The sequence below is a fragment of the Prosopis cineraria genome, unplaced genomic scaffold, assembly GCF_029017545.1.
Source record: "Prosopis cineraria cultivar Desert tree isolate PC_DT_omini unplaced genomic scaffold, ASM2901754v1 PC1, whole genome shotgun sequence".
In the NCBI taxonomy this organism is placed as follows: Eukaryota; Viridiplantae; Streptophyta; class Magnoliopsida; order Fabales; family Fabaceae; genus Prosopis; species Prosopis cineraria.
Genome location: NW_026555332.1, coordinates 47,274,657 through 47,299,125, shown reverse-complemented (window position 1 = coordinate 47,299,125; position 24,469 = coordinate 47,274,657). Strand labels below are relative to the sequence as shown.

The following is a 24,469-nucleotide window of genomic DNA, read 5'->3' as shown; positions in this document are numbered from 1 at the left end:
TTGGAAATGAGAAAATTATGAAGATTGTGACATTGCACATTTGTGCATTGTTGATGTTTAAATTGCTTAACTCTTGCGTGAGGCGTTGGGAGATTTATTGTTATTGCATTTTTGTGCCATGTGGTACGTCCCTGTTTGAGGCCCAATAGGTGGCTTTATAAAGGCTCAGGCTAGTTTACTTTTGGTTGGGTGATCAAGCATCGAGTGATGACTATGGCTTGAGGTTAATGGAGGAAAATAAAGATAGTCATTTGTCATGCAATATAATATTTCTTATATTTGTTTAATATGTATTTTTTTTCTATTTAGCAAACTCACATATAATTGTTTGTATACCTTGTCATAAACTAATGTTGGTTACTAGGACTTTATACTCTCACCCCCATGTTAACATTTCCAAGGCAAGAGTTGAATATGGCATTTAGAGAAGCCCTTAAGACTTAATGCGTGAAACCACTTCCTCCATTTGGATTGGATTTATGATTTTCAATGATGTATTATTGCCAATGTCTAGGGATTTTGTTACTTATTAAGCATATAGAATCATGTTTGTGATCACGCCTCTTCAAATAATTTTCACGTGTTATATGTTTCAGAGTGACTATAAACCATTGACTATTAAGATGTATTTCTGTACTTATTAAGCATTAATAAGATTTGATAATGTTGGATGGTTTGAAATAATGTGATGGCTAGGCCATGTGTCTTGACTTGTTGAATTTGATGAATTGATCTATTTATAGTTTGTGGCTTTGGTTTGTATTTGTATGGAGCATGAGGGTAGAAAAATAATATTTTAGCCTAAATGGCACGTGGGAGGATAATTTTATAAAGATAATGTGATATGTAGATCAAAGCCAAATTTTAGAAAACATTGTATTAAATTTTCTTTATATAAATTATGTTCGATGGCTATAACTCAACTATAGTTTCTTTTGTATTTAAATAGAAAAAAAAATGATCATATGTTATTAGGAATGTTTGTGAAATAATCAAAAGTTTTTGGAATGCATAATGACTTATAAATTCCTAATTTATATTTATTTGTTATTGTTTTAATTTATGCTGATCGTGTGGGCCTTTCATACTTTTTTTTTATTATAAATATTTGGAATCTCAAATTTTAAAAATGACTATTCAATAAGTTAAGTTGCTTTTACCATGGTGGTTTATCTAGTTCATTTTTTTTACCATGGTAGAATATGATAATCATTTGTAAAGAAAAGTTTTCATTTATTTTTACCATTGTAGCATTTTTAAAAGTAGGTTGTTTTTGTAAATTGTGTTTTACTCCTTCATAGTTCTTTCAAGTTAATAAATTATTTTTGGAAAGGGATTAGTTGTCCATCATTTACCATAGTAGACCCTATCTATCATGGTTAAGTTAATTATTTGAAAAAAATTTTGAGAACGTTACATTTTGCAATTAATAATTACAATAAATTATTGTTTATGAATTTAAATGAACAATCAATAAATAACGGGTAAAATTAAAAAACATTGGTTACTTTAACTTCATCTTATATGAAGGATAACAAAATACTTTTAAACTCCTTATTATATTAAGGACAAGAGGGAGTGGCTTTTTTGCCTAATTAAAGACCAAACAACTCAATTTTCAACCTGGATAATTATTAAATATTATAAAAAACATTTTTTAGAATCTCACTAATGGATATTAAAATTTAGTCATTAATAAGGATTAGGCTCGAAGAGCTATCTTTTTAAGCTTTATAATTTTCAAAAGCTCGACTTGAATTTTATTTTTTTTGGTATAGCAGGGCTTTTAGACCTGCCCTTACAAGCCTTACAAAAAGAAGCTTCAGTTAGCCTTTAAGACTTCATAGTGTTTTTTTTTTGTAATTTTATTTATATAATTTACTTAAAGTTTTGAAATAATGTATGACAATAATGCTATTTGTTAAATACTTATTTTAGGTAATGAAGATCAAGTTAGCGAGCACGAAGCAAGCTTCCCTCTAAAGAGTATAATATTTTATTTTTGAATTATGATTGATGATAATAAGAAATTAGAGATATTTATCCTTTAAATATTTGATCGAGGTATTTTATAAATTATATATATATATATATATATATATTAGTATAACTAGAAATTATAATTAAAAAATAAAAATAATTTTATGGACTTTCAGACCCGACTTTAAGCTCTATCAATAAAAATTGGTCATAAAAAAGTGTTAATTTTAAGGTAAAAGAGCTCATAGGCTTGAACCTTTAAAAACTGTGTTTATGACAACCGAATCCATGAAGGGTGGACCAGCTTTCATTGACAATTCTTTTTTCGGTGGAAAGCTTTTATTGACAACTGTATCTACATGTCTAGGACGTGGTCCAACCCAAGAATCAAGGAAACACCACTAGCAGTAGGCCCATCTCTTCAATCCTTCTCGGCCTGGTCCAGCACACAATGTTTTTTTTCATCAACGAATGTTTTCTTTCTCTTTGTGCATTTTATACTTGAGTCCCAACAAGTGACACTATAATAATGCACACTGGGCTTTGAATTTCTGACACATCCATTAAAATATGTCCTGTCTGGCGGATATGAACAGGGCCAACGTCGCTGGTAACTGGCCAGCTTTTGGTGAATTTTTACGCATCATGCATTCCACTTCTATTTAAGCATCCCACGGAATAATATATAGAACCCGTTCATTTAAGATTAAAAAAATAATTTTTATATAGTTTAGATATTTTATGAAAAGTGATTTATTTTTAAAAAATCAAAAATTATTTTGTGTTTGGTTAAAATCATACAAAATCACTTTTTTTTCAAAGATTCTTCCATCCATTTGAATTAAAATATATATTTGTATTATCCTTTGCAAGTATCTCTTCAACAATTTTAAGAAAAATTTTCAGTTTTTTTTATCATTCTCTCTAGACTTCTTTTGATGTATATATATTTTGCATTTTCATTCCTGAAAAAAAAACCTCTCAAAAAAAAATCAAAGACAAAAAAGAAATATAGAAAACTCATACAGCTACTTTCAGCATGGGGAATTACATACGTTTTAGATTTGTAAAAGAGCAACCATCCATTAAAATATATAAAGTCATTAATTGCTCAAGTTTTCCTTCTCTCTACTAGACAAAATTATAAGCAGAACCAAAAATATAGATAACAAGTATAATCAAGAAGGTGAGATCTTTTGATTCGAACAAGACGGAGTTGGTGGTTATTCTTGAAATCATAGACATGCTCAATTACTTGGTGCTAGTAGGACTAGAACATCTATTTGTCATGGCCTTAGAACTTTCATTTCCTTGAACCGTGCTGGCCTTAATTTGATTAACCACTTAATCTTTGTTAAGTTAGTCAAAATCCCACAATGTAGGTAAATAGATTTAAGAGTGCTAGGCACACAAGGTGAGATAAGAGAGTTTGAGTGAATAAATTTAAAAGCTTTGTTGATTTGTTAAGTGGTTACAAATGAGGGGTGAAGGGGTATTTACAGGCCTTCCCTTTCTTTTAGAAAGTTTCCACCTCCTTAATAGACGGTTGGTAGTAATTCAATCCAACTGTATACATTCTATCCAACTGTATACATTCTATCTCTAGAATATTCTATAAAAATATCTACAAGGAATATCTTGATATTTATGAGGAGAATTTTAGAATGTACAAGATGAAGATATCCTAAAATAATCTAGATACTTCAAGTTCTCTTCATATTGTTATAAAGATATCTGGGTCTTTCAGGATCATACCGATGTATTGCAAAAGTCTCCAATGCCTTATTGATTGTTTTGGATCTCTCCAATCTTCTCGAGTTTGTTCTGAAAGCTTTTAGAACATTTTATCCTTGCAAAATTTTTGACTTTGTCACATGTTACTATTGCTTTTGGAGAAGGTGGTGGAACGGAGGAGGAGCAGGGGGTTTGACGGGGGTAGAGGAGCACTGAGTTTACTGGTTGTTCTCCTTAGGGGAACATATATTGCAGTCACTTGCGAGATGGCAATAAACAAAGCAAGGTGTGGAAGAGGGAGAAGGAGATAGAGAGAAAAGGAAGACATTGCAGAGATGCTGGTGAATGTTGTTTGGTGCTTTCGTGAAAAGTATCGTGTTTATGACTACTTTCTCTCTCTTATAGCGCATAACTTATTTCCAAAAGTTGCTCTGATTAGCTTATCCAAATAATTAGATTTCTAATTTTTTTAGATTTTAATTATTTTTAAAATTTTAAACAAACACCTAAAAACTTATTAAAAGTGATTATTTTTATAAAAAAGCACTTTCTTAGTCAAAAAAAAAGCTAAAACAAACATCCCTATAATGTATAAAGATTGAAAGATCTAAAGCAACAACTCAACTTGATTATAGGCTTCGATTTTAAAGTTGGTTTAACATAAAACCAAATATTAGGATAAGCTAATTTCTATCTTAAATGCAGCACACGTTACTGTGCTGTCGAAAAAGGCCAAATATGATTCTTTGAGCAAATTGAATCATCTCTTTATACATATTCATACATTTAAAGAAGTGAATTAAATAAAACACCAAGTGTCCAAGTTCTATAATCATATCCACACACTATTCATTCTCTCTATTTTTTAAAGTGCACGCTCTGCATTTATTTTTTACATTGTTCTTTGAGGTGCGTTTAAAGAATTTAAAAGCATAGAAGATTATATACTTGTTGAGCAAAAAAAAGTTAATGGATGATGAGTTTAACTAGCATGCTTGTTTCTCATTTGAACATGAATAGGGTAAGTAATTAAGGTGTTAGTGGTCAGTAGTTAGTTGTTTTAGTGATAACATTACCTTTTCTCTTTTGGAAAAGGTTTTATGTTCAAACTTAGTATTAGTGTAGTCAGTAAGCATGCAAGGGTGTGTATGCCTCTTCTCTACAGGAAGGCCTAAATTAAGGTAATTTCTTTCTTTGTTTAAAAGAAGAGAGAATCACACTAACGGCCCTGAAAACACACATTATTGCATTTTGAGCCTGAAAAAGTCTGATATTGCACTGCAACCTTGGGCCCTTGTTGCAATTTTTCTTGAGACCAAAAATGCAATTTTGCCCTTATTGCTTTAGTCTCAACTTCACATTTTCTTCTCTCTCTTTTTCTTCCTCAAACTTCCTTCTCTCCCTTCATTTTCCATATTGAATTGCTAATGTTTTCTAAATGATTTCCTAATAAAGATGGTGCTTGTGGCAGTGGATGGGAGGGAAAATATGATGTGTCACATTCTTTCACCGGTGTAGCTATAAATCGTAGGTAGCTGTCACTGTTGGTAGCCGATGGAAAACTTGTCGCTGTCACAAGCCATCGCACAAAAGTGGATCATGTCTTATCATACACTATTAGAATTCCCACCAATATAATGCATTTGATTTTGATCATACTTTTGCAACACCATCACACTAAATTCTCTGAAGAATATCGTATCATCATCTCCTTGCACTTCCTAGGCCATGCTTTCCCTTCCTTTTATTTTGTTGTAAAATATTTCATTGACTAAGGAGCGTGTATCTAAATGGACATTCAATTGTTAACGAATGAATTTTAATCATTATTTATGAAACTTTTATTGTAAATTTCAAAGGGATTATTTGTAAATTTCATTTTGCAAATTTCAAGTAGGACATAGTTGTTGATTTAATGAAAACAAGTTGTTTTTTGTTGATTTTTTGTTGTTTCTAATACAGAATTTTCTACAATAAATACATATGTTCTGGTATAAATGTTATTTATACAATTTATATTGTTATTTATGAAGTTTATATTGTGCAAATTTTGCAATTAACTTGTGCATATGTTTATGTATATCATATAGACAGACTTTGTGTCATAAATATATGGATCTTTTGATGTTATTTATGGATATTCTATTGTGAATTAATTAATTACAGCTCTTAATGAATTATATTATAGAGATGATGGCTTCTGCATCTTACTGTGCAGTAACATTTCCTGGAACTTCAACTTCTAATCTTCTGATAGTCAAAATATTAGATTATGTGTTGTGAAAACATGAATATTATTTTATTAATATTGGATATTCAATTATGAATTATTCAAATATGATGTATTTGTTCATGAAAATTCAATGGAAGCATATTATTAATATATAAGGACCTTGTGTAGATGTTCATGTGTGCATATGAAAGGACCTTATGTTGTTAATATGTGAAACTTGTTATATTATTTGAAAACCTTCAACTTAACCAGGCGTACCATGTGAAATATATGGATATTATATTGTTAATAAATGGATCTTATCATGTTATATATAGACTTTCTATTGTTTATAAATCTGAGAAACTTTTGCAAATGTTCAACCTAACAACATAGACTATGTAAAGTAGATGGATATTGCGCTGTTAACAAATGAATATTTTCATGTCATATACAAACTTTCTATTGTTCATAAACTTAAGAAACTTTTTCAAATGTTTAACTTAATCACACAACCCATGTGAAATAGATGGACATTGTCTTGTTAATAAATTAATCTTGTCATGTTATATATAGTCTTTCTATTATTCACAAACCTGAGAAACTTTTTATTAAACCTAACCAACTGATAAATTAGACATGCATGGACTTTCAATTGAAAATATATGAATATTGTATTGTACATTGTTGCACGAGTTGTGTTTTCAAATTATAAGGGCAAAATCATATTTTTAGTGTTAAGAAAAATTGTAACAAGAGCCCTTGGCCTGCAGTGCAATATCAAAATTTTTTAGGCTCAAACTGCAACAATATATCTTTTCAAGGCCCTTAATGTGATTCCCCCTTAAAAGAATAGGGGAAGCAAGATCAAAATCTAAAAGTAGAGTCTAAATATAAGTCGGGTTTGGTAGGCCACTTCGAAAAATTGAAGCTTGAAAAATTAGAAAATCTTCGTATAATTATTTTTCTAAGCTTGGACCACTAAGGTTTTGTAAAAGTAGATTTGAGCTTGGCAACTTATTTAGGCTTATATTTGTTTTACAAAAAAAAAACATTTTCACTTTCCATGGTAGGATAGTGGCGTATCATGATGGTGATAGGTAAAGGTTGATGTGGGCTCTGCCCGTTGTTAAGATGATTTATGATAACTTGACGGATTGCACGGCCTTGGTGTAGGTGACGCATCATTAAAAAAAACATTTTCTAATTTTTAAATTTTAAAATATATGTTTGTACTTAAAAGTTAGAATTTATATGATTTATTTTTAATTTTAAAACATTATAATTTATATTTTACAAAAGCATATGAAATATTATAATATAAAAATATTTTTTTTTAAATTTTAAAAAATAATAAGATAATAAAAACAACCTTATGAATTCTACTTTGAACCCTTTAAATAAAGATTGGGGTAAAAAAAAAAACAAACATTTTTTGAAAAATCTGATTTATCAAGTGCTGGGCCAATATGGGTCGGCCTTCCTGTGTCCCAATTCTATCCAAAAAGAATCATCCACAATCTGCTCAAAGTATCAAGACTGTGGATGCGGTTGTTGAGTTATAAATAACTAGGCGGTGCTAGTTGTTTTCAATTCAGAGAACTGACGTGAGCAAACCGCACAACACTATCTCTTGGTAGCCTCCCTAATTTGTTTCGCTAGCTCTCATACACGTAATTTTTTACGTTTCTACTTTGAGCCTGGCTTTGCTTCTTCGACTAGTCTCCGTTAGTTTTGCTATTTTTGTTTCAGTGAAAAATAAGGAAAAATTACACCTAGGCTCCAAGAAGAAAAAATATTACACTTAAAACTCAATACATTTTAAAACTTTTTTGCAAGCTTAAGAGCCTTTTTTGCAAATATATTTTATTGAGATACAATTGCTCTTAGTGATAAAGAAAAAATTTTAAATTCACTATTAATGAACAATTACATGTTAATATGTGAATTCACCACTCAAATTGCAATAAGGTAGTTTGGGACACTTTCTTTTCGTTTCTTTTTCCCTTCTAGTTTATTTCTGGGAACTCTTGGATTGCAATTTTTTTTTGTCTTTTTAATGTAAACTGATCCTTTAATTAAAAATAAAAAAATAGGCCAGGCAGAGTGGTAGACAAGAGGTGTGTTTAGATTTTAATTGAATATAATTGATTATGAAAATATTAATTAATATGTTTGATTTTGAATATAATTGATTATGTTATATAAAATAAAATTGATTTTAATTAGAATTGAAAAAAAAAATTGATAATAAGGTAAAACCATAATTTTGTAAAAATATATTCAAACACCCATATTACATGTTAAAATCAATTATAAATCTAAAACCATGTTAAAAAAAAAAAATTCAAACGTCCATTATGCATCTCAAAATTAATTATGAATTTAAAACTATGATTTTCTTAAAAATATTCAAACACTCTTATACATGTCAAAGTTAATCATGAACCCAAAATCATAGTTATTTTATAAGCTATTATTATCTATTTTTTAATTAAACATTTCTAAACATCTATACAAAAATTATATAAATTATTTTAAAAATTATACTTTTTGATTCATAATTGATTTTGATATAATAAGAGGTGTTTGAATATTTAAAAAAAAACTATGGTTTTAAATTTATAATTAATTTTAGCATATATAATGAATGTTAGAATATTTTTAAAAAATATAATTTTAAATTTATAATTAATTTCAATATGTAATATAAATATTTGGATATATTTTTATAAAATTATAATTTTTCCCTCTAAAATTGATTTTAAATGTTACTCAAAAACAAAGACCAAAATAAATAGGAGAAAAGCGTGGGCGGGGGGCCGCACCAGCATACCTGCCAATACCAATTTCGCCACCCCCACAGATTCTTATCTCCTCTTTTATTCAATCAAGGTGCATCCCCGTTGATGAGAAATTCCAACGGTCACAAACAGAGGGCAGATTCTGCCATAACAGATGAATTATAAATTATAAAATATAATTATGATCAGAACGGCAAGGATGGCGCTGCAATTTTGATTACTCATATCACTCTTCTACAAGTTTCTATTTTCGCACCCAATGCTCCTGTATGGAGCCACGTGTCCCTTGTCACTTGCGAGCGACAATACTCATAACGCCATCCAGAATTTTTTTTTTTTTGTTTTTGTTGTTTTGTTTTTGGGAAGATAAGACCGTGGACAAGATACACGCCGGACGTTCATAACTTCAAGAAGAAAGAATAAACTCCGAAAGAGACGGTAGGATGATAAGATTATTTATATAAAAAAAGAAGCATGATTAAATTTGATAATACAATTATATTACATAAAATCATCCATTTCTTTGCACGCTCTCTGATTTCCATTCTTTTTCTTAATACATCTTTTTATATATAATTTCAACTATTAATTTAATGATGTGAGATTGTTAATTATGACATTAAAATAAATAAATTATTTAATATTATTATTTAATTACTTTTGAATATAAGCCTGCAATGTTTATCAATGATAATTGCTATATTTATTTGTCTGTTATAATTAACAATTTTATTTCATTAAATTAAAATAGTAGTTAAATGAATATTTGAGACAGAGTATGAAAAAAAAAATGTATTGAAAGGGAATATTAAAGGATTGAAACCCCTTTTTGAAGTCTCAATTTATCTATTATTATCATTGTGTTACTCCTGAATGTGCATCGTTGCGTATGCATGACTGGAGCGCTACTTCTTTGTACGGTAAAACTTTCTTAACTTCAAAACAGGCTCATGGATTGCGTAGTCCGGCTGATATGTGTGTGTATATATATACATAGAAGAGAGACTGAGATGGGCTCTATCGAACAGGAACGGCGAGACAGTCTTCCTGCATTAGTCAAAGGCAGAGGGAGATATGGACTTCGCAGGCTTGAGAAGAGCTGTAGAGGAGGTTGAGCTCGTCGACGCTCACGCTCACAACATAGTCGACCTTAACTCCAACTTCGCTTTCATCCATGCCTTCTCTGAAGCCTATGGCGATGCCGTTTCTTTCGCACCTCACTCTTTATCATTCAAGGTACTCCATCCTCACTTCCTCTCCTGTTATTTGCAACCATCATCGCCATCTGGATCCAACTGGCCTGATTCATGACTTGCCTCATGAGTATGGAAGACAATCCCGACTTTTTAGCTTCCCTTGCACATTGTCAAGTCTGATAAAAAAATCCTTATTTATTGACTTAAATGATTCATTTGAAGGAACAAAAGGATTTATAGTTTCCAATTTACCTTGCTCCAATTAATGGACTTTGTCATTAATTCCCCTGTTCCATAAAACAATTAACTTCTGAATCCATTGTCATCATAGGAGAACCACTATCATTATTCGCAACAACGGAAATGATTGGCCTTGAACAATTATGGGATGATGATCTTTTAATCTACTACCCTCTAATATGACCTTAAAATGAAAACTGGAATAATCTTTTTACTATCAGTCAATAACGAATTTTCCTACCGGCTTGCACCATATTGGGCGCACATGTAAAACAGATAACTGTAAATAACATGTTACATTCCGGTTGGTTTTTTGTTTTGACGTTGGGAAGTCGACATAATTGTAATCGTGTAATTATGACAATCAAAACACAAAACACGACAAACTCATAACCAGTTTCGGATTTCCTTATCAGAGATGAATAGTAACTGGAAATGAAGTTGAAGGGAAAGGATCAAGGAATACGTTCTAGCATGTCCTCTAAATTTTGTGAAAGTAAATTGATTATGTGTGCTATGATTTCTACTTGCATCTCTGCTGCATCAGTTCTTATTGAGCCATACTTCAGGATTTCTAGCATGTTACTATATTTTATGGTGTTTTAAATTGAAACTCACAACTCATTTGTGAGTCCCCAGAATAATGATTGACTTCGTTCTACGGATGCTTCATGAAGTATGGGACCGATTTCCTTGAGTCAGATAATTTACTAGTCTCATGTTAAATTGCATGCAGCATCTGTGGTTTAATTCCCAGTTCTACCTTACAATCTATATATGCTAGTAACTAGTGTTATGGAATGGAATTTGCTCGAGAGCATTCAAATTATTTTGATTGACATCTAATGTGATCAAATTATGCAATGACAGAGAAGTTTAAGAGAAATAGCTGAACTCTATGGATCCCAATGTTCTCTGCAAAGTGTTGAAGAATATCGAAGGGTCTCTGGATTGCAATCCATCTGTGCTACATGCTTCAAAGCTGCAAAAATCTCTGCCATACTCATTGATGATGGGTTAGAATTGGATAAAAAGCATGATTTAAGGTGGCACGAGAGTTTGACACCTCTTGTTGGTAGAATCTTAAGAATTGAGCGGTTGGCCGAGAAAATTCTTGATGAAGTGAGATGCTAAGATTTTCACTTTTGATCTGAAATTTCATAATTGCTGGCCATGTTATATTATTTTTAGGCATTATATTGTTCTTTATTTTGTTTCCTCTGTTTTAACTGCATAATGAACTATGTCAGATACAAACTCTGATCTATTTTGGATTTATGTTATTGTTTGCTAGCTAAAATTGCAGCAAGGTATTATTTCATGTTTAGTTTACTTTTACATGACCTTTTTTTTTTTGGGAGGGGGACAGCATTCTTTTCTTTGTTGGCTGCATTGTTAAAGTTAAAAGAATATTTGCCTTCAGTAATTTTCATTACAATAGTTTGTGCAATCAGGTCATAAAAATTCATTACAGACTAGAATTTGAGGAGGAAAGTCTAGTATTGTTGTTAGTACCGTCCAAGGACCATTGTAAAACAGAAATTTTGTAAGCGAATTACTCTTACACATGCATTCATTCCAAACACATGAAATATTGTAATTTGGTTTCAACTTTTATTTGCTTTCTATTCTTGCATTTGTAATTTTAGGCATACTATTTGTTTATAAGCCATGCTTTCGGCCATATTCTACTTATTTAACATATTCTGAAATCTTTTGTCACTTTAGGCGTTGACAGATGGATCTCATTGGACATTGGATAAGTTTACTGGAGCATTTCTCTCAAAGTTGAAATCATATCCTTTGCAAAATCAATCTCCTTTTTTAATTGATATATAGTTGCATAAATGATTCACCAGTTTGACTGGACTCCTTAGCATTTTTTTCTACTGTTGCTGGTGAGATCTTTGGATTGAAAAGTATTGCTGCTTATCGTAGTGGTCTTGAAATCAATACGAAAGTGACGAACAAGGCTGCAGAGGAGGGTCTAACTGAAGTGCTAATTGGTGAGTAGAGTATGTAAATTACTTTCAAAATGACGTAATGCTGGATATTCTTAGTCATAATTCCTTATTTTCAGCTGGGAAGCCTGTCCGCTTAACAAACAAGAACCTTATTGATTACATCTTCTTGCAAAGTTTGGAAGTTGCTCAGTCCTATGACTTGCCAATGCAGATACACACAGGGTAATGGATAGTTCTTAAATTGTCCGATGCTTCAGCATATTCTCCCGTTGATAGCCAAATATTTTTTAGGGAATGGATGAGTTCAAAAAATGGGTAGCTGTTTTTTTTTTTTTTTTTTTCCAAATAATTACTTCTAAAGTCAGTAAAACCTGAGTTCATTAAAATTTCTTGTAAACAACTACTCTTCAGTTAATAAGGTTTCTTGAAATGTCTTGCATTTGGTAGTGCGTATGTTGCGGAAGTGCAGTAGTCCATGCTTTGTCCGCTTCTAGGATTTACCGAAAATCTTGTTCATTTGCTAGTTACTGCTTTTTGGTAAATACCATATTTAGCATCCCATACTACTTAAGTGGGATGGGGAACCATCCTCCTAAAAACTAGTTATTGGGATGGAAGAACTAATTCACTTAAATACTCCATTGAGTATCCCATACCATTAAATGTGTGACTTAGGCATCCTATGCTACCTTAGTTTCAATTAATATACATTTCACTTTTAACCAATGTACTATAAATTAAGATTAGCCGATCCCACCTAGTGGGATAAAGGCTTGTTGTTGTTGTTGTACTATAAATTAAGATATTATTTTTTGTTTGTAGCTTTGGGGATACAGATTTGGATATGCGACTATCCAACCCTCTTCATCTCCGTGCAGTTCTTGAAGACAAGAGATATTCCAAGTGTCGTATAGTTCTTTTACATGCGTCCTATCCATTCTCAAGGGAAGCATCATATCTAGCATCTGTTTACACCCAGGTAAATGTTAGATGACTCTGTAAATTATATTAGTACATATCTAATTTGGATAACAGGTTCTCTGGAATTGTAAATAATATAATTTTTTTTTTTCCTTCAGGTGTATCTCGATTTTGGGTTGGCAATTCCAAAGCTTAGTGTTCATGGAATGATATCTTCAGTTAAAGAGCTATTAGAGCTAGCTCCAATAAATAAGGTGACAGTATACGCAGTCATATGTGAGTACTGTGCACTGGTTATAGAAAATAAGAATTTTCATGCAATAGTAGGATACAAAATTCAGGTGTGGCATATGGAATTAATATTAGAAGTTTATACTTCGTAATCTATACTATATAGCCTCAATTGTTATGACTTCTAACGTTTATGTCAATTTCTCCGAGTAAGGAAATCAAAAAGCAATGATTTCTTTCTTTGTATCTTTATCCTTCTTCCTGGGTTCTTCACTTCACCCTCCTTTCACTTTGTAAAAACTTCTGTAGCATGGAAATATGGCATGGCACGTGGAGAAATATGTTTTTGCACACGCTGCACAGGCACACACATGGCAATATGGCATGTGGAGTAGTATTTTTGGTCTGTGCTGGTGACATTTAGTGTCTTGCTTGAATAACTTGCAGGTGATGTTCAGTACTGATGGCTATGCATTTCCTGAAACATTCTACTTAGGTTGGTTTGCATCATTAACATATATTCCTTATACTCCATTTACTAAAACACTTATTTCTTTGCTTTAAATTCTTATATTCCATTTACTAAAACAGTTGTTTCTTTGTTTTAAATAATTTTCTTCTTCTTTTGTGACATCTAGCTTTGTTTTGAATTGTCTCATCACTTTGTCAAGCTGCATGTTGTCTGCTATCTTGCCTTAACATTTATCCTGATTTTTGGAATTTGTCTTGACACCTTAGCTTAGAAAATTATGGTCCACACATACATAAAGGCGGACCAGAGGTTTGAAAAGGAGAAATATGCCGGGCTTACTGACAATAATTCTGTTTCAATTTATTTCTACATTTGGCAACCTGGAATTCTTATTTACTTTTGGGGCATGTGTTCCATTTGCGTATCAATTATACAAGCTTACATACTTGGAAAGAGGGACCTAATGAAAACTGGATTCGTGTCTTATTAGTGAGAAGGTGCAGGACATATATAGAGAGACCATGCCTATAAATCAACCACCAGAATGCTTTGAGATAAGCAAATCAAAGAGATATAACTTGCATTACAGGATATCACAGAAAATCAGAGAGCTAAAAATGAAAACAAACTAAGTCAACTTGATCCTATGAGATCTGGACATGATGTTACAGATTTCAAAGAGAGTTGAGCCCAATGACTAATCACCAACGACGCGGGGAGAGGAGAAACAGGCAAGAATAGTGAAAGGACACAACATCTCAACTTAAAATCTCAAGATTTAAGTTTATGAGTCCTTCCTCTTTATTTTATATTAATTATTAAGCCAAACTTTATCTGATGTGGGACTTCCTACATTTACTTGAGTCCACTTACACTTGGACAACCTAACAATTTCCTCCTCAAGTGTGAGTTTACAAGCTCCCCATATTAAAGACATCCCCAACAGCAAGTCCTTGCTTTTTTAGGGCTCGCCCAGTTTCGGGCTTCCAACGGTGTGGCGCACACAAGTCCCTACCGCAGCAAAGGTCAGTTCCATTTTTGAGCTCAAATGTGTGCGAAATAACGGGCTTGTAAGTCCTGGGCAAAACCAGGCTTTGATATCACTTTTTAGGAATGGAAAGCGACCACCCAGGAATGGGGGAGAGGATAAACGGATAAGAGTAGTAGAAGGACACCATATCTTAACTCTAAACCTTAAGGTTCAAGTTTATGAATCTTTTTTTTTATTTTATATTAGTTATTATGCTCAACTTTATCCGATGTTGGACTTCTCACATCTACTTAAGCCTACTCACACTTGGACAACCTAACACTACTCAATCAAGGAAGGCCATCATTAGAACAGATCATCAACTACTTGTACTTTGGTTGGACTTTTGGAGTGTAATTGAGTTCAAGTAATCGGGAATCAAATTTTGAGTCAGAGAATGTTAGTTGGTAAGATGTACATAAAATAGTGGGGAGAATGACAATTAAGGACCTTGTAAGAACATTAATGCCAAATTAAAAACTTTAGTTCTAAAATATGGTAGAAAGAGTACTGAAATTTGGATTGAAAAATCTTAATTTGGTATTAATGTTCTTACAAGGTACTTATTTGTCATTCTCGCAAAATAGTGCATATTCAGGAAATCCACCCTTTGCTGTGCCTGTTATCCCAAAAATTATGGTCCATTCACATGCTAGTAACATCACTAATTTAAATACAATATTTTATCTATTTGTAAATGTAAAAGATAATTAGATCTCTTTCATATTTCATCTGAATAATATTATGTATTATATAACCTACAATGTTGGCCCTGGAAATTTCTACCTCCTCCCTGCCACAATACTTTGAGTTCCAAACGTAGCTGACTGAAATAATAATAATAATAATAATAATTTTTTAATTTGACAGGTGCAAAGAAGTCTCGTGAAGTTGTTTTCTCTGTTTTACGTGATGCATGCATTGATGGCGATCTCTCAGTTCCTGAGGCTGTGGAAGCTGCCAAAGACATCTTTGCACGAAATGCAATCCACTTTTACAAGATTAAATCAGCCATTGGTACTGTAACTTCACACAACAACTTGTCGCAAAAGTCAAATATTGAGTTAGAGTCTGAATTGTCGCTTGTTCGTCTCATGTGGGTTGATATTTCTGGACAGCATAGATGCCGTGTGAGTTTATGTCAAACCTATTTCTATCGCTTTCTCATTCCTGTCCTACATAGAATCTTACATTGGGGAACCTCAGGAGAAAATTTAAGAATGTTTACTTGATGACTAAGAAAGGTTACAATTGTAATATGAGAAAAGCAATTCGTGATTATGTTTACAATTGGAATAACTGTCCATGGTCCTCACAACTAGGCTGGTATTCATAATACTTGATTGTTCTGTCTGGTTCAAAATTCCTGTTTGAGATATTTGTAAGGAAACAAGGTAATTTAACTATCCTTTAGAAAAAGCTTGCCATAATTTTGCATCATGCTGTCACACGCCAGTTTTACTGTTGCCTATTTAAGTGATTTTTCATCATGCTGTCACATGCCAGTTTTACTGTTGCCTATTTAAGTGATTGTATCATTTCCTGAAATAGATGTCTTCTTGGACAAGTTGATATCCAAAATATTCTTTCTTGAGTTACATCTTTGATAAGTTGTACAAGCAATCATTGAAAATGGAGGAATGCTTGGATCCTTGCATATTCAGGGAAGTAAGACACTTGAATAAACATTTTAGAGTTAGATTGCTTGTAAAACTGAAACCACAGTTCATGTTCACATTAACGTAGAACAAAAATTTCATAAGACAATTGCTACACATTTTCTTTTTCTTCTTATTGAAGGCCTAAGAGAACACTCTTGGAAGTCGTTGAACGCGATTTCTTAATTAATAATATTTCTAAAAGCTTGATAAATGATAGAGCACAATGACGTCTTGCAATCCATGTAGCCGACCCCACCTAGTGGGATAAAGGCTTGTTGTTGTTGTTGTTGTTTTCTTTTTCTTCTTATTCTCTTCATGAATGAGTGATCTTGCGTGAACCTAATCAATGGCTGTGCGGATAGATTGATACAGTTCGTTAAAGTAAATAACGGTCATATAACTGGATGTTGATTTCCAATAGCTTCAGATGGATTTCACATACTCTGTCCGGCTCTTTCAGCATAATAAAGTGTCTTTTATCGTTATATACATAACAACAAAAGACAAGTAACACTTATTAATTTTGGCATAACATTTTCTTCAAAAATAAATGAAAATATATTCATGATTAAAGGAGCAAAATTAAGAAATGTGATAAATCCTCATTGCTGTGCAATAGTAGCAGTAACATGAACAATTGATGCTGGATCATCAATGAACAGAATTTGTTGTCATGATACTAGCTACACTCTTATTGTCCCATCATGCTTTCCCTTTTTATCACTTACATCAGAATGAGTATGTTAAAGTATTTAGGAATGATTTTTCCAGATCTGCAAAAGGCTATTTTTTGTTCTGCTTGGAATTCTTATTATTTAAGCTATTCACAAGATGCTGCTAATTTTTGTTTTAGGTTGTTCCGGGAAAGCGTTTTAACGATGCTGTTAAGGAGCATGGGGTTGGTTTGGCAAGCGCTTGTATAGCAATGCCTTCTTATCTAGATACAACAGTAGAAGGGTCTGGTTTAATTGCAGTCGGTGAAGTAACCCTGATGCCTGACTTGTCTACGAAAAGGAAAATCCCTTGGTACTCCATTTTTTACTTCATGGGATTTTCTGATATTTTATAGCTAACTGGTCTTGCAAATAGTGATTTATTTTCAAATTTTCACCCAAAATTGTGTGTGCACCCCCTATTTATCTTGAAAGTGCAAGATAATGAAAATCTCAATACAAAGTAACTTTTTGCCAAATAGAGGCAGTAATATAATAATTACAAGACAAGTATTTTGAAATCTTCACTTCTCCCTTTATTTTATTGATACGTTAGTTTCTTTGGCCAGCTATTGTTACGTCGAAGAATGACATTCAAAGAACCTGCAACTCATGACATGTACAGTTATTTTGCGTTGGGCATTTATAATTGTGAAAGCTTTTGCATTGCATAACATAATTGGAATGAAGTTCCCTAAACATTACATTTTGTGTTTGTGGTTGGGTGAAATTCACTCATTCTATTTTATCAGAATTTACGAGTGGTCTAATTTGATTAGCGTTAGTATCCCATATTCATGCCTTTCTTGCTTTTCTTTAATCAATTCTTAGCATTACTGAACTTATTCATAATTTTTTTTCATTTCAAGATGTATTAGTTTGTCTCGTTATTCTATTCTACGAGCTATTATTTTGTATTTGATTACTACCTAATTCGTTAACTTCTTTAACATTGCAACTTCCATATCCATGGAATTCTTCTTCTTCTTCACAAAAACCACAAAAGGGTTCGTGAAAATTTGTAATTCAAGATTATCTTCTTGAGCTGATGGATTTAATCATTAAGCTGTCGCAACTCTTTTCTGTGACAGGAGAAATCAAGAGGAGATGGTTTTATGTAATTTGCAAAATAAATCAGGTGAAGCATGGGAATATTGCCCAAGAGAGGCCTTAAGAAGAGTTTCAAAGATTCTGAAAGATGAATTTGACTTGGTATGTTGTAAAGCTAGTCTTAGTTGTGAGGTACAATGTTGTTTAATGTTTGAACCTATGTTTCCAGGCAGTGAATACAGGGTTCGAGAACGAATTTTATCTCTTGAAGAGTGTAACTAGGTATTAAAATTAATGCCCTTCTTATTCATAAAAAAGATAATACTCTTTCATGATCTAATGTTTGAATTGTACCGTGAGAACTGATTAAAAAAGTGCATAAACAAAAACTGTTCAGGGAAGGGAAAGAAGAATGGGTGCCGATTGACTCAACTCATTACTCCTCCACATCAGCGTTTGACGCCACATCCCCCATTTTTCGTGATGTCATTGCTGCTCTTCATTCCTTGGGTATTTTAGTGGAACAGGTAAAAAGGAATTTATGGCATCATCAGTTATACATATGGATATGATGAAAACCTTTTTGTTTGAGCATTAGTGTTGTATTTTTATCTGAAGTGTCTGTAGCTTATGATTTGAAGTGTTTATCTACTTCATTATTTATGAAAAGTTATCAAGGGAAAAGGAAGGAAATTTGAGCTTACCTTCTTACAATTATAACGAATAGTTCCAGTCGACTTTTGTTTGTTGGAGGACCTGGAATTAGTTTTAAAGGTAAAATCAACTCTTGGCCTTGAGATCTACATTGGCCACTGTCTAAACATCAGGTAAACAGAATTTCTCTGAATCCTGTGTCAACTATAATATAGTGATGTAGGACAGGAACTAAAAGATAACAAGAGCCCAGGATTTTACTTCTCTGTACTAACAAGAATGGAGCAAAATCGCCAACAGAACTCCTAATTGGTTACTAAATAAAATAGTGCTCTATATCAACATGTTCAAATTCACACAAGGATTATATAATTCACCTAAATTAGTTTATGTAAACAGGCTCGATATGATTTCAATTTCTTTTAACCTTAGCCTAGTTACAGGCTTTGAACTGTTCTAATGATCATTAGCGAGATACCTCCCAAAAAAATATATATATATCCATAGTGCTGAACCAACGCCTCCTCCTCCGTCTAAAACATGGATCATGTTAGATTACTGTGCCAAACCAAGGTTCTGGAAAGGACTGTCACCATACAGAACGTGCCAAATTAATGCTTAAATTAGCATTTGGTTGTTTTTTGTAGGTCATCCGCAATTCCTCTCCTGAGGTTGTAATTGGTGGCCCTTATCTTCTGACTCTTTTTTCTCTCCCCTTTTCTATATATTTAAGATACATGCAGAAGCTGGAAAAGGTCAATTTGAAGTGATTCAGAGCTATTCGACTTGTACTGAAGCTGCTGATGAGTTAATCTACACTCACGAGGTTATTAAGGCAATTGCAAGAAAGCATGGGTTGCTGGCAACTTTTATGCCGAAGTAAGAGTGGAAATTCTTTGAAGGGTGTTGACATTTAAGGCTAAATCAAAGGGGCTAAAGAAAGGCACTCTACTTCAGCCTTCTGTACCTTTTATAATATTTTGAAAATATAATTTAACTACAAGAAAAACTTCTATAGATAAGGATAACTGATAACTATACAGCTGTTAGGTCCCTTATGCCATATAAGGCCAGGTAAGATAGTAGAATCTAATGCAACCAATGCTTATATTTTATTTGGGGCGTACAAACGTTAGTATAAACTTATTCATTTAGACCTTCTTATACAATTACCTCTACTATCTGCCTAGGAAGGGTGGGATAAGCCATGATAGGAAATTTTGTGCATTATCTTTTGAAACAAATTTTGTTTTTGTATTTATTTACTAACACATAGACATAGTAATATTTATATCAATAAAATATTATTTTCATTTTGTCATCAAGGGCAATTATATGTTAATGCAACGATATAAAGTGGCTATAAGGTGGAAAATATTTTCCAGTGCTACCTATACTATTAGCTATTACCCTATTAGCTGTGCCAAACAGGCCTTGTAATAATAAATTCTAAACCTTTAACAGTCCCATGTAGTTTGTGACTGTTACTCCATAGTAAGAGATATAGGCCACCCAAAGGGAAAGCTAGCATAGGGGTCCAACTAGAGTGGCATATATCAAAACGAGCATGTAATAAATACCTACAGCTTTTGAACTCTCTTTGGTTGCTTCAAGTGAATGCTAAGAAATATATATTTCGCGTCATGTATAACAATGTTCTCTTGTAATATTGAAGGTGCTTTTTAGATGACATTGGCTCTGGAGTTCATGCGCATCTTAGCCTGTCACATAATGGTCAAAACGTGTTTATGGCATCAGATGAGTCGTCTAAATATGGAATATCGGCTATAGGAAACGAATTCATGGCAGGAGTTCTGCATCATCTTTCTTCACTTTGGGCATTTATAGCACCGCATCCTAACAGGTTGCTCTTCGTAATGGTAGTCCATGATTATCTTATCATATAAGCATTTTATTTAATTGTTTATTTTTGAAATTTCAGTATGTTCATAATTTTGCTATCTCTCATTACATGGTTGATTAAGAACTAGCAACGATGATTAGATTGTTGGCAGTGGACCCAACTGCACACAATCTAATCCTCTGTATTGAACTTGTTTTCGGACCATGAAAGAGAAAAAACAGAATATGATTAGAAATTGATGATATTGCTGAAACGGGAACTTGAGCGGTTGAGACTTGAGCTTGTGAACATTCAGATTCCATTCTTTTTTTCCATGCAATTGTTAAAAAGATAAAGCTTATAATGATTTATTTAATCATGTATATTAATCATAGAGAACCGCCGCCTTCTCTGTCCTTCTTCGGTACTTGATGTTTTCATATTAGCTCTGTCTTTTTGTGATACCTAGCCCTGCCGTTGGTACATAAGTAACTTGCGACTGTATTGGTCTTAATTTGTAAAGCTTAGATTGATTCATTATGAGTTATTTCCTAGATATCTGTCTGGAAATTCAAAATATGAATTATCCTTTAGGAATGTAGAATTTATCTTAAGTTACATGCAATAGTTGTCAGTTTTTTTTTTTTTTTTATGATTTGCATGTAGGAATTTTTATCGAAAATATTGTTCTAAAAAATTAACCAGCAAAACGTTAATCTCTATAGGTTGCAATGTCCACGCTTAATCCCTGTGCATCTAAAATTATGTTGCATGGACTATCTTATCCCCCCTGGTTGCTCAGCACTTATTTCTTCCTTGTAGTTACCACCGTCTACAACCCAATACATGGAGCGGTGCATTCAAGTGCTGGGGAAATGAAAACAAAGAGGCCCCAATACGAGCTGCATCTCCGCCTGGGGTTCCTGGTGGTCTAGTGAGTAACTTTGAGATTAAATCATTCGATGCTACTGCGAATCCTCATCTAGGCTTGGCCGCCATGATTGCTGCTGGAATTGATGGGCTTCGTAGGCACCTTTCTCTTCCTGAACCTGTTGGTAAGTTCAGTTGATCTTTCATCACACATGGCATGACTAGAATATTTTTTGCAAGCACTACTTATCATCACACAAAATAATAATAATAATAATAACTGACTGACATTGTGAAATATTTTGGATAACCAAAGAAACAGCTTTCAAATGGGGTTTGTTCAGTGCGTTAATTGTGACGTGACTCGCATCTAATAGAAGGCGGGCATACCTCATATCTTTTGCTAATAGAAACTCAGGCTGGAAGTTTGCGTTTCTAGGACGCACAAGAGGTTACCCAAGTTGAATAATGCTTATTTTCTCCTTCCTCAAGTCAATAAATGTAGTTATAGAAACGTGAAAACTTTTCGATTTCCTTCTAGAACTTGGTTATCGCAGCGTACACCTTTATGGTCTTACCAGTTGAGCGCTGATTTTGCTGTCATCTCTCTTACTTCTTTCTTTCATCCAATGATTTTTTTTTTGGGCTATTTTCATTTGTTTAATCGTTTGAATCAATTACAATTGCATCAAGATAAAATAAAATCCTTCTAAATCATTTTTTCTTGCTCTTGTAAAAAGCATTTAAAACAGACAAAAAGAGGGAGAGGGGACAGGACAACTTTATCATAGGCTTACCCATGGTAGTACATTTGTTTGTGTGCTAATGTACCTTTAACAAGTGTTATATCCTTGTTTTCTATGTGTCACAGTTATTCAGGTGATATGTATAATAAACTGAATGTTATTCAAATCTACCAATTTGTTATTGTTTTTCTCGTGTTATTTTACTGGATTGCCTAATGATTGTGATCCTTATCATCTTCAGAATTCCAAAGATGCATCTAAGATTCCCCCCCCCCCCAAAATAATTTGCATGAAACAGATACAGACCCAGAAAGCTATCCAGAAAAACTTCAAAGGTTGCCGAGTACACTCTCTGAATCTTTGGAGGCTCTTGATAAAGATGATGACATCTTTAAAGAATTCATTGGTGAAAAACTGCTGACCGCAATAAAAGCAGTTCGAAAGGTATGTACAAGGGGGATTAACATGCTTCCTAATTGGTAGTTAGTAAATCCAAATGATATAGAATATAGCTATAACAACAATGACAGAAGTTTTATCTCCCTAAGACTGGCTGCATGGATCACACAATACTATCATGCTTTATCAACAACCAGATATAATACAATTACACTTGTTAAGAAGATAGTAACAGGCTGCCATGGAGTGGAAGATTGAGTGGATAATTTTTAAGCGGTTTCCCTTCCGGATTAAATTCTTTGGTATTTAACGTGGGCTGTCTTTGCTTCTTTGGCATCTCAATTTGACTTTTAAGGAGACTTCTCTACTACTCTCTTATGTCTTGGAAGCGAATAAGCTGCTTTTCATGTGTTATAGTTCTAAAAGTTCATGCTGCAGGTGGGACATTTCTTTTTGTCACTTAATTAGTTTTAAATGCAAGTCTTGTAAGATATAATGAAAAAGGAATACCTGCAGTGTTTAAGTCTGTTTGCAACAAATCACGCAATCAACTCCGATTGCTGGGATGCATTTTTATCTCTCTGTCCTTAATTTTATGTACTTCATATCATACTTCAGTTAGTCTAATACAAAGTAGAAAAAAGAGGTCTCAAGATTATAGTTGAGGGACACCACTTTCTAGAGCTGGCACATATGCTTACACAGCACACGGTTTTCTGTTACCATGTTCTTAGATATAGATATTTAACCATTCTCCACTTAGTTTCTTCACATAACATGAGCATATTCTTCACGGTCATTTGTAACGATGTAGCAAATAGTAATTGGATGACTGAATGATCATGGGGGCTCTTTAAACAGTTCTCTTCTCTTCTCTTTCTCGCTTTTCGTGTTATTGCTTCAGTCAGGCTAATTATAATCATTGATGTTTCATGTCCAGGCTGAAATTAATTATTTCTCAGAGCACGAGGATGCATACAAGAATCTCATACACATATACTGAATCAATCTGATGCACTGGTACAAGATCAGTCAGACTAAAGTATTAGACTCTGGTGATTTCTTCACATGTATAAATTATTAGTGCTTCCGATCTTTGTGGTTCAAAACCAAGATAGTAATACTAATAATAATAATAATAATAAAGTCGCCCCCCTCCCCGACCCCGTAGGGATTGTAGCTTTCGTTCCTTGTCCTGTATTTCCCAATGGTTTTCCACCACTGTGCACTCTACGCATAATGGATAAGTTAATAACAACAAATTATCTTTTATCTTGTAAGGCTCTGTGAACTGTATCCATTGTTAATATATATTATGCTCAAATTTTTTCAGTGCTGCCTCTGGTCCCATTTATAAGATACATTTTAGAATATCCATTTGGTCTTATTTATAAATTATAGTGTGGCTTTTTAAGTAGTATTTGAAAAATATATCTAAAATTACCCTTCATGAGAGAGAAAGGATAACGTAACATCACTTTTTAGATTTATTAATATAGGAATATATTTAAAATTTTATACACTTTTATTTCTTTTACTTTTTTTGCATTGATATTAATAAAATTAGTAGAAATGACTTATAAAAAGGATTGGATGAGAATATTATATAGAGTCCAAGATGAATATTGTATTGTTTGTATTATTCATAATTTATAAATCACATTTTCATGAATATTGTATTGTTTGTATTATTCATAATTTATAAATCACATTTTCTGTGTTGATGTATTTATAATAATGATATTTTTT

The 24,469-nt window shown here is 32.7% G+C and overlaps 1 protein-coding gene across 4 annotated transcripts; it reads left to right on the top strand.

The window, feature by feature from the left end:
• The first annotated feature begins 9,602 nt into the window (after positions 1–9,602).
• Positions 9,603–24,052, top strand: LOC129309813 (protein fluG). 4 transcript variants are annotated; one of them, XM_054951535.1, is made up of 19 exons: positions 9,632–9,650; positions 9,759–9,966; positions 11,037–11,288; positions 11,895–11,962; positions 12,057–12,172; positions 12,247–12,352; positions 12,953–13,109; positions 13,210–13,305; positions 13,730–13,778; positions 15,655–15,914; positions 17,299–17,471; positions 18,250–18,370; positions 18,438–18,490; positions 18,606–18,735; positions 19,596–19,741; positions 20,538–20,726; positions 21,528–21,760; positions 22,620–22,765; positions 23,661–24,052. In XM_054951535.1, the coding sequence occupies exons 2-19, from the start codon at positions 9,805–9,807 to the stop codon at positions 23,721–23,723; spliced, it is 2,520 nt and encodes an 839-aa protein (XP_054807510.1). In that variant the 5' UTR covers positions 9,632–9,650; positions 9,759–9,804; the 3' UTR covers positions 23,724–24,052. The 4 variants fall into 4 exon arrangements, with proteins under 4 accessions (XP_054807535.1, XP_054807528.1, XP_054807510.1 ...); XM_054951553.1 differs by lacking the exon at positions 23,661–24,052 and having other exon boundaries at positions 9,607–9,650; positions 22,563–22,681; XM_054951544.1 differs by lacking the exon at positions 13,730–13,778 and having other exon boundaries at positions 13,210–13,327.
• The last annotated feature ends 417 nt before the right edge of the window (positions 24,053–24,469 follow it).